At 33.0% G+C, this 11,812-nt stretch overlaps 2 protein-coding genes across 2 annotated transcripts; one reads left to right on the top strand and one right to left on the bottom strand.

Annotated features, from left to right (window-relative positions):
• Positions 1-2,835: 2,835 nt before the first annotated feature.
• On the top strand, positions 2,836-3,599 carry LOAG_03342 (hypothetical protein; the record flags this gene model as incomplete). The annotated part of the gene is made up of 2 exons (XM_003138879.2): positions 2,836-2,943; positions 3,501-3,599. The coding sequence occupies 2 exons, from the start codon at positions 2,836-2,838 to the stop codon at positions 3,597-3,599; spliced, it is 207 nt and encodes a 68-aa protein (XP_003138927.2).
• A 1,691-nt stretch (positions 3,600-5,290) lies between these two features.
• Positions 5,291-10,164, bottom strand: LOAG_03341 (nuclear Hormone Receptor family member; the record flags this gene model as incomplete). The annotated part of the gene is made up of 8 exons (XM_020446295.1): positions 5,291-5,495; positions 5,798-5,945; positions 6,611-6,738; positions 6,972-7,162; positions 7,260-7,493; positions 9,249-9,649; positions 9,828-9,979; positions 10,115-10,164. The coding sequence occupies 8 exons, from the start codon at positions 10,162-10,164 to the stop codon at positions 5,291-5,293; spliced, it is 1,509 nt and encodes a 502-aa protein (XP_020303344.1).
• Positions 10,165-11,812: the final 1,648 nt, after the last annotated feature.

Raw genomic sequence — 11,812 nt, 5'->3', positions numbered from 1 at the left:
TGCATGTATCTGCATATAACAACTGCATGTATCTCGTTAGTGATATATTTACTACATTTCTTTGATTATAATGAAAAGGCTGAAATGCTAATGAATTTACTAATAAATTTAGGTTTCTAAGAGATGTGAGTCATCTCTTGAAAAGCTCAAAATCGGGATAGTGAAAAGTTGAGGAAATGGGAGCAGTTAGACAAAAAGAGTAGTTGAAATTTAGAATGAACAGTCGTGGGAATTAAATGAAGAGATATGAAGCGGTAATGATTCAGTCATGAAATGCATGCTCAGGTATAAAGCACCAAGGAATATTCAAATCAGTTAAAGAATGAAGAAGCTGAAAATGTTATCTAAATCTATGAGAGAGAGAGAGAGAGAAAGAGAGACAAAGAAAGGTAAGGAACAGACAAAATTGGTTTCATAATTATACCTTGAGATGACACTTTCTTAGAGATGACTGGAATAATAATTGACTGATATAAAATATAATGTTTAATTTTTAGTTGTTAACAGAGATGATGAATAACATAATGCAAAATAATCTGCTCTTCAAAAAGCAGAAAAGAAATCGTCATTGACTCAAATTATGATTATAAAATGATAATGATAAGCATGATCAATACGATCGTCCCGATTGTAATAATAATAATAATAATAATAATAATAATAATAATAATAATAATAATAATAATAATAATAATAAAACTTGCCTCCATGATGGTTGTTGGAAATGCCGAGATGTCAGCAATTTCTAAACTAAAAGCACTGATATGCAGTTGGATAGGAATTTGCTTTTACTGGTAACTGTCAAAGTTAAGCAGCGTTAGAGAGAGCTTGCTACTTGTTTTCCGCTCCACCTTACTTGATAATGACTAAGTCAGTTAGCTTGAGCTGAGAACTGTAGATAAGATTAGGTAAATGGGACAGAATAGGAAGAGAGTCGGTGAATTTGCCAACAAAATTGAAGCAAGAATCTCTACAGCAGATCATAAAAGCTCTTGAGTAGTTTAAAATGCTATTACAGTAAAGAGTTAGGTGACTTGACAAAAGTAGAGAAAGGCGCCAAAGGAATGATGATGATGATGATGATGGTTGGAAAAACTAGTTCAAATATTGGATGGTTACAACAATCTTCAATGATTACTTAGAATATGTATTCTTTTTCATTCATTCTCAATGCTACTCGTACAATGGTACATTGATGGATTGGGATTGGATCGGAGATCGGATCGGATTGGATCGCATTTGATTTTACACTCTTTTGTGATTGTGATGCTATACGGAGTTAAAAAAAAAAAAAAGAAATGAAGCGAACAAAATCTTACCTCTTTTCCTATAACTTTTTTTTTGTTTTATTGCAATGCAATTTAAAAGAAAATCTTTCTCAAGTTTTGAATCTTTGATGATAAAGAGAGATAGATAAATACAATATGACAATGGCCTTAACAAAGCAGAATTAGCACAGTATGTTACCATATAAATGTAAATATATCTACTCTACACCATTCGAGACCCCTACACTTGACCAGATGAATGTATCAGCGATTGCTGTTTGAAAGATGAAAGTAAAACCTAAAGCAAACCGATAGGAGTAGCTGACTAATCAGCTCAGTTAAACAGAATATTTCGATAATTTTAACAATGCGAAAACTTTTTTATGAATATCGGGTTAACCATATCCGCGTACAATCACAATGTTCTGATCCGAATAAATGATAAATTAGAGATATTTGTTGCAGTTGAATCTCCTCAAGAAGTTCCATTTATCCATTAGTATGAATAGGCTTAATTTATATATCAGATCCAAATTAAAAAGCTTTCTTTGATCGTAGATGATAACGTTTTAATCTTTGCTTTCTCACCACTGTCTTTGAAATTCTTCTTTAATAGATGCCATCAGTGACAAATAGATTTAAACTTGTAGCATGGATTAGGGGTTTCAAAACAACCTTGAAAAGAACTACAATATTGTTGGCTCATTCCGCTGACCTTACGATAAGTTAAACACACAAAACATTTTATTCGAAAAACTTAAAGGGAAGCAAATTAATTTAAACAGGGAAAAAAATTTGGGTTTACTGTAAACGAAAAAAGCGCAAAGGGTAACAATAAATTCTCAAAGCATATTGCGCCTGAACTAAAAATTATCCTAAAAAGAGTTTGTAAAATTTTCAAAAACTTTCAAACTATTCATATAAATAACGCATATTTGCCATCTAAATGTAATATTTGAACTTTCAGCGGCTAATCATTAGCCGAATATGCGCAGAGGAATATGATAGATTTGCATTGCGAAAATCGAATCAAAAAATCAGTTTATGGAATTGAAAATGGAAACTGAATTAAGGGATACGGTTGCTATCGCTTTAATTAAATGCACTTCCAATTAAGTTACTTCGCTTTCGTCGCTTTCTTTTCCTTTGATTATAATGGCAATATTACCATTTATATGGAAAATTTTTCGATCTTTCAAGTCACACGCCTTCTTCAGAGATTTCAAAATTCGTTATTGCAGTTCAGTTTAACTCTCCAAGAGCGTCATCTCTTTCTGTGCAAATGTCTACAACTTATGGAATCTCATGTAAGAATTTAAATTCAAATCAAATATCCGAAATGTAGGAGTTTTCCCTTCTAAAGAATATTTATGATTAATATTGCTTAAAGTTTTATTAAATGTAGCTCTAGCCAAGTTCGTAATTAAGCTCATAAAATAGCACTGAAATGTGGCATTTATTGATTTGTCTTTGAAGTCTTGGTTCTATTCACTGCTAATTAAAGCTCTCTAATAATCAAACAGTGTTTCAGGGGTGTTCGTTTGCTTGGCATTATTTACTGCAACAAATGCTTTACGTGGAGCTTTATTCAGAACAGGAAAAAGATTCCGGTCATCCGGCCGATACGACCCCTATATCAATCAATTCAAACCCGGAAAATCGCTTAAAATGGTGGGTTAGTGCTGACAGGTTTTTTTCACAAAATTCTGATTTTTTCGACAGTTCGCATGAATTACACACGCATAATATCAGCACACAAATGCAAGACAGACTAGTTGTGCACAATTGACGAGCATAAGTAATGGTCCACATTCATCTTTAGTCCAAGACAAACACAAATTTCTGAGATTTTTTGAATTCTTCAGATTAACCAAATTGTTTAAAGTATTATGAGAGATATCCCAAGAATAGTCAATTTAAAAAGTATTTTAATTCGATTTTTCTTCAAATCCCATTTTTAATTTTTGTTGATCAGTTGAACCACAACAACAATTCTATTACAATCTAGAAAACTATTCATGACGCCTTAAGCGACGATTGATTGGAAGCACAAAATAAATTAGAGAGCAGCCTTTGCAAATCTTTCTAATAATTTACAGTAATCTTAGGACTTCAACATTCAAGAATCCGTGTACCAAACTAAATTTATAGAGATTACCGGTATTCAAAATAAGTTTGATACCATGAAGCTGTCAGAAAACTGTCAAAGTTCATTTCTTTGTCATATTTTAGATTGATGGAACGGATTACAATAACGGAAATCAGAATGGTATATCATCAAGTATACGAGATATCAAGAAAACAATCTACTTGCAGTATTTATTGCAGTGAACTGGTTATGTCATCACTTATAAAATAAAATAAATGACTTCATAATACTCGTAACAGTTGTACTTCGGCATCCGTCTATTTCTTTTCCAAATTAACATTCGCTCTTGAGTTCATTGACAATTATTATCTTTTTACACTCTCTCTCCTCTCGTTATAGCTATAATTGCTTATTCTTACCTCACTATGTCAGGTTTTTCATAAAATGGAACTATTGATTTGTTTTTTACAAAACCGAGAGTGTTTATGGACTAAAATTTTGAGTTTAAAGAATTACCACGGGGATGATTCTGTCCATCACAAAATTCACGTAACACGCATCACGTATCACAGATATATCCGTTAAAACACGTTGTACGATTTGTGTGTGATAACAATTTGCACAATTTTAACCTAACATATAATTGAAATTGCTTATCCACGCTAAGGAAATAGATCCGGAGTTCTGGTTTATCATTAGCTTGAAAATGAGAGGTGGGAGCGCTGGGGGAAAACTTAATTATCGAACTTGTTAATAACAATTTAAGCTTTCCTTTTTGAATTCTTTCCAAAGTGACAAGCCTAGCACCAAGACTTTTAAAAACTTCATCTGTTATTTACAGGGAATTCCTGAGAAATGCTAAAGCTATCAATAACAAACAATTCGTTGCTGGTTGAGCTATTAATGACCAGGATTGTCCTGTACTTTGTAATACCATTTCATGCCCTAAAAATGTCAAAAAAAAATCAATATTTTTTATTAGAAGTAATCCACAATAGTAAATTTAATTATTTTTTTGGTTTATAATGATAGAAAGACAAAAAAAAGGACTTCTTAAAAAACTCCTACGCCTGTAAACGCCTGCAATAAATGTTGAAAAAGGCAAAGAAAAACAAATAGAATTTTTAGCAAATAGAGTAAGTTTTATCAATGAAGTCCTTTTTGACATTTTGTAAAATGAAATGTTTGCAAATTTCTAGAGAAACTATAGTAGTAAATACAGCGAAACCGGGTACGGACTAGAGGTGCAGGAACTTAAAATGAAATAAACATGAAAATATTATCACTACTTTCTAAATCGCAAAAACACTACAATCAACGTCATACGCTCATGCCCAATATTATCTGACTTACAACAACTTTCAAATAATAATAATCAATTCAATTCGAAAAACGCAGAAATTTGAACTACACATTCTATAAAAAAGAACTTCCTTTCTGGAGAGTTTGCAGAAAGAAAGACTAGCTTAATGTTAATATGAAGAATCGAAACTTCTGAATCCAACTTACAGCTCATATTACTTTATAGGTAAGTGATTTAATAGCTTGCAATGAAAAAGAGAAAAGAGACGATTTTCTGTTTGATAAGTGATATGCCTGGGGTCAGGCTGTAAATGAAAGACTTTTTGGGCACTGATAAATACAGCTGATAAAGATGATAATATGAACAAAGTATGAGGCAGTATTATTGCACACATAACTGAGTGAAACAAATTTTAGAGTAGATAACGACCGAGTCCTTAAGACTATGCAAGTAATTAATTAATTAAGGGAAAAATATGCATGACCAAATTAGGACGCGAGAGTTAAATAATTGAGTTGATAGCCATGAATATGATGAGCACCGCGGACTTTCCGGTTGTGAGAAATTCTTTTCGCCAGACGGTGCATGATTTCTATGCCGGTTTTTTCTGACATGTTGAAAATCAAACATTTAACAGCTGTTTGTCGCATTTAATTCTTCCTCATCATCAGTAACAGTGGCGAAAGGACGATAAGATAACGGTGATAATATTGTTCGAACTTCTGTGCCACGATCGCCACCATTGATTCGTTGTGGATTTTTGCAAATTAAGAAAGGGACATAGAACATTTTGCTATGCAACAATACCGATGATGCAGAATGTAGCATTGGTAGCCTATAATGACCATTAAACGATATCTTATCAGTTAACATAGTAACCATAGGAGATGGACTAAAAATTTGATCACAGGTAGATTAGGGAGATGTTTGAAATATGCAAGAAGAAACATTATTGCATATTATACTTCAAAAATCAATTAAAGTTGTACTTCATGAAGTTTCTTGAAGAATGCTATAAATGTGACCACCTTATAGCCATCTAGCATAATGAAGTGACCATAATATCATGACATAACCGATTATATTACTTTTAGAATGTTAAAACAATATAAAATAACAAGATAAATAGAAATGGACCATGTTAAAATATCAGTTAGTCGTGCGCCATTTTCATGCTGACTGAGGTGTATCTGCAAAGCCTTCACGAACTGATCCTGTATTATAGATACTTTTCGGACATAGACACTCCGCACCATCGATTCTTTCACATCAACAGCCGTTTCATCTAAAAAATCAAACAACTGATAAAAATAAAGCAGGATAAGACTCAAACTATCACTAATTTGTGCTTTTATTTGATGTGAACTTAAGGTCTCACCACCTTAACAACAACTGATCTCTTACCTATAAGTAAATCAGGAAACAAAAATTGGAATATATGCACCATTAAACCATTAAGACAGAATAACCTATTTTCTCTTCTATCTTTTTGACTCTAGAAGGTGGAAGAGAAAGTAAGTTATTTTGTCCAGAATCAAGAACAGGCAGAATCGATTTGACCCGAAATGCCTTAATTAAAAGTGTCACTAAAAAGATAACATTCTTCTCAGTCCTTTCTTCCAAGGTCCTTTTATCATTGTCATCGTTAAAGTACATCTCACTGATGTGATGTAATGCATATAGTTCAAAAGCTAGATTTCTTTGAAGAACAGTTCTAACTTCTCTTTTCAATTTCTCAGGCAGATTTTGAATAAATTTAGAAGAAGTGAAACAAGGAAAAAAGAAACAAAACTCGTCCTCTCGTCTCTCCACTTTTAAAGAAAAAATTTTTCGGAAATCAAAATATCAAAATTGGAAATTAATAAAATGACTTTATTTTGATTTATTCGTTTGAGAACATCTTCCAAACTTCGGAAAACACATCAAATTGGATCATTTAAGCTAACAAACCACAACTGTGAGGTGTATAATGCAGTAAAGTGATGGCTTTCAAGCAAACGTATGCTTCCAAGGTAATTTTCAAACGACTGAATGAATGCAATAAAGCAGTGAATTTTTCGACTAAAGGTGAAGCTTCCCTGAAATATGGTCACTTACTGAAAATAATGCTGTAAACATAGCAAGCACTCTTCAAATTCTTTCTCTTTATTTCAAATACCGCATTTTTAACTTTTTTAACCAAGGCTGAGTAAACGCTTTCATAACATATCATTTTTTCAACCTGGTTTGAATCACATCCTTTGCAATAATAACGCACAGTCTGTTAGCCAAAGTTTGTTTTACATTTCTGATTTCGCAAAAGTGAACAAACTTGTTGACATGCTCCAGTGGTATATGTTTCCCCATAACGGAACACAATCGTTTCTGCAGCAGTTGTAAATTAACGGAAGAATCAACGAAAGATACTTCTTCGATATCATCAATAGTTGTCGAAGTGACCGGTAAACTTTCTTGACTGGAAGTTCGTGTTGAGGCAGCATAAAAGCAAGCCGACAGCAATACCTGAGATCTTTGATTTAAGTTGAGGACATAATAATTTAAACATAAAAAAGCAAAATAATCGTAATTATATCTTTAGTAAGCGAGATTAATTTCAGACCAGCTCAGCCCATCGTTGCGTCAGCAAATGAGTGTGTACTTCCACAGGTAAATCGTGATAGAACGGCAGCATCTTAGTCCATTCAACCAGTTGCTCAACAATTTCATCACCGATTCTTGATAACCTCTGACATGCGGGGATCGTCAGATCGCTATTACGTGATCCCAATTGCTGGGCTATCCGCAAACCTTTTAGATTGATTAGTTTTTCGATATGATCTATTTCAATCAGTTCCTGGAAAAGAAAAATCACTTTTTTAAATGCTATAGGAAAGGACTGTTCACATCTGCAAAATTACCACCGCCAACTTTAAATATGTGCAAATGCATTTTGAATTAAACTTCTGGACAGAGTGGAATCAGAAGCAATAAAATGCATCAAGTAATCAGTTGAAATTAAATTTCGCTTTTTTTTTGAATCCACAAGTTAGCAAAGAGATCCAAAGAATAACAGGAAACACTCACGTGGTTAGTGAATACTTTAGTGGAATAACAGAACTAATTATTTCACTTGAAAAAAAATCATATTGTCATCAGGGGTCATTCGCTTGCATCCTTGCATAAGCAAAATTATGCGATATGATTTTATGAGTGATAAATGGATGATTTCCCATTTGGATATTGATGAAAGAGACTGCATTTTCAAGTTTAAAGTTTGAAGATTAGACAAATGATGATGGAATTGAGAAAATATGATATGTCCAACAGCTAAAGAAACCACAATGATAAAAATGAAGGCGATAATTAGTCGTTGATATTATCATCGATTCTCTTATAAAGTCTTATATATTAAGTCGATGTATCGTTCCATATTCCCTTACCTTTACTAATGAAGCTAAAAACCGAATTTCACAACAAAAGGTTTGAAATAGTAATTAAAGTTAGGATAAAACAGATAGAAGACATTGAATGAAGGTCAATAACATCTAAACTTTCGACGAATCCAATCATTATCGGATAAATGATCTTCATGGTCAGATTTTATTATTAGAAATCAAAAGAAAAATAGCATGGATTTGTTACAAATAATTTTTCATTACACCAACAGATCTTAGTGATCTGTAAGCAACTCTTGACCTTTAATTAACAAATGAATTAACAGTATTTAGATACTCAAAAACATCTAAAGATCCATACAGATTATATTGTGTGAAAGTTTATATACTTAGTATATAAACTTTTTTATACTTAGTTCGTCTTTGAAAAGAATTAGCCTTTTAATCGAAGCAAATACTTACAAGATTCGAGGATCTTTTCAAAGAGCCACAAACGCGATGCTAAGGAAATTATCACCTTAAATAGCTCCAAAGAGATTTATTGCGACTAATTCATTCATAACAGATATCACTACAAAATAACTTTTAGAAAAAAAGATTCTTAGGTGACGGTTTTTGTGAAAATGAAATTGAAACATAAAAATTAGAAGCAAAAGTCTAAAGAATTATTGCCTGTTATATGAACCATTCATTGATTAAAGTTCAGATAAATATCACTGATCAGAACCGATATAAAATCGATATCATTTTGGCAACCATAAGATTGCTTCGATGGATTTGTCAAAATAAAATTTGTTGAAGAAGGACATAAGTCAGACGTTAAATTGGAAGTAAATGTATAGATTAGTCTTTGTTGACACTAGACTAACTTACTAAGCATTTATTTAATTAAATACATTTGCGAATCAAATATTAAAGATGTAGTGGAAAGTAAAGTAGAAGTTACTAGACTGTTTCTTGGCCATTGCATAATACGAATAAATTACGATGATAATGAATTCCTAAATCAAAGTTATTCCTTTTTACATTCCTGACGGATTCAGGTGCATTTATTCTACAGCCTGGGCAAACAGTTCTGGTTATACCTGCAAGAAAAACAAGCGGTGAAATCAAAAACTGTCTAATCGCTATCTTTATAATTACTATTTTATTCCATCTGCTAATTAGCCGGACCAAAATAAGAATTGAATAAAAATTAAAAATTCAACTGCTACCTGTATCAGATTCTTGTTATGAGCAGGAAGAGGAGATCTACTGGAGACAAATTGAGCGGCTATCCTACTACTACAGCCACTTGTTGGAGGTATTTCTTCACTTCTGATAGCACTCTCTTTGGCCGATAAATTAAGAGGTTCGGTGCTGGGAGGTACATCAGGTGCTGATGTGCCTGACAGTGGGCTCCGCAGCGGTGCGCGTCCCATTGTTCGTTGTTCTGGAGGTGTACCTCTTGAAATGGTGCCAGAAGCACCTAATGGGGTACCACAACGCGGAGTGTTTTCTCGTAAGATACTTTCACAGAGCGCTTGTAAACGCCTTGTCTTCTTATATTTCAATTTGTAAAGATTGTAAATAGCGCTTCCGTTCCGACCACCAGGCATTCGATCTTCCCGTACCGCTTCAATTAAATTCTAATTAATTTTTTTAAAGATATCTCAGCAATGTATTCAAGAAGTGATGTCTTTCTTGATTACTTCGATCCATAACATTGAAGATGCAAAAGATAGATAATTATCTAAAATAATTATCCAACAATTTTATTATTTGAATAAATGATTAAATACGGAAATTCTAACCTTCAAGGATCATACCCTGTTGTAAACATTTTTGAAATCGACAAAACTGGCATCGATTCCTTTGTTCCTTGGTCATCGGGCAACTTCCGGTACCACTAACACATGTATACACACGTTTATTCTGCACCGTTCTCTTGAAGAAACCCTTGCACCTGGAAGTTAAACTTATTGCACCTGTTAAAAACTTATTTTCATAAGCATAGCGTTAAAACCAGATTTTCGTTGGATAAATTTTATTCGACCCGTTCTGAAAATGCAAAAAGCGGAAAGAATTTGCATGCAAGTACCTGAGTAGATATGTTGAAAGGTAAACACATATTAATTTGTTCTTAGTCATTCTGAAGCAAACAGTTCAAATTTTCAACAATTCCTACTACTATTCTATAAAGTTCCATTGGATGCTAGCAACATACAGTAATTCCGGTTTTTCAAAGGTTTGTGTTTAATGGTGAATCTAAGTGTAAGTGCTTTGAGTGGCGTACCGGATACCAGTACAAAAATAAACAGTGGTAAGGAATGATTCGGTGAGTAAGATGTTGTGATGACCGGTTTTGTAGGCCATCTGGAGAGAAAATGATTCCAATGAAATAGGTCAGCACCGATACATTTTAGGTCGTTATGTGCAACTTAAAGTGTCTATTCTGAATGTTATTCTAAAGGAGGTATGTTTAAGTGAATTTCTACACGAGATATGATAATAACACACAAGCAATCACTTCATTCTCTTCAAGTTTTAGTTTGGAATGCACTCATCGAACCATTTCCATTACTGCCTTTCACATCATTTCACACATTCATTCCACTTCTTCACTCATTTCTCAACCTTTGATAGGAATTCTAAGAAGAGCTTCGAATCTGCATTTATGGAAATGTAAAATATGGCATTGAAATCTAAAATTAACAATTGTAGGAAATTTCCTTTAACAGATGTTTTTTGATGAATGCACAAGCAGTCACAGATTATTATATTAGAAAAAAAAGCAGGACAGGGAAATAAACTGTTCCTATCTCATGACAGGAAAGTAGACTGTCCCTATTTGCATTTCCTGAGAGATGCAGTCAAGTTTACAAGTAAAATATTCAGGGAAAATTGAATAGGTAATAATAAGTTAGTTGTCGAGAAGTCGATCGAGAAATAAGAAGTAAGTCGGGAAATATCGATCGGACGACGATAAATGACCATTGAGGTGAAACTTTTGGAACAATAATAAGACTACCAGGAATAACCGAGATGAATTTCCTTTTGGCTATCAATCTTTAACCGTTTTATCATCCCATGTTATATCCACACCTAATTCCAAAACATTTAAGCGTTATACATAAGGCACATTTTTTCAATAGCATACCTATCAATGCTATGGTATGTATTGACCTGTCATTCCACCACTTACTCTTTCAACACATTAATTTCTTTTAATACTTACTGTTGGATGAATTCCTGATATTATTTACCATTAACATTCCTGTTATGTGTCTAATTTAGTAAGTCATCTGACTATGCAACGACTTTTTAGTAAAGGTCTCCCGAAAACGGCTAATTGCTAATCATTCTTTTTTATTTATTCATTGAATGATCTGTCTGTTTCAAGTTAATTAAAAAAGTAATTTACACATTGCAAGACATTTCATATAGGAAAAGAATAGTTTTACTTGGAAATTATTTGCAATTTGATCTATTATAATGGCACCATTCACTTCTCACTCATCCCGAAATGAAAGCTTGTAATGATTAATAATCTTCGTGCAGGATATCATGCAGTATTTCTGCACTTATACTGCAGGATATCATGCAGTATTTCTGCACTTATACTGCAGGATATCATGCAGGATTTCTGCATTTATTCTTCATACAAGATTATGGTTGACAGCTTTTTTCCGTCCTGTCTTTCACTGTTTTGGAGAAATCTTAAGAATGATCATCAGTGAAGCCGAAGTATAGATGAGGATAGGAATGGAGTATTAACTGTTATACAGTCTTACGACAA

The sequence above is a fragment of the Loa loa genome (assembly GCF_000183805.2).
Source record: "Loa loa unplaced genomic scaffold supercont3.74, whole genome shotgun sequence".
Taxonomy (NCBI): Eukaryota; Metazoa; Nematoda; class Chromadorea; order Rhabditida; family Onchocercidae; genus Loa; species Loa loa.
This window is presented reverse-complemented; position numbering and strand designations above follow the sequence as displayed.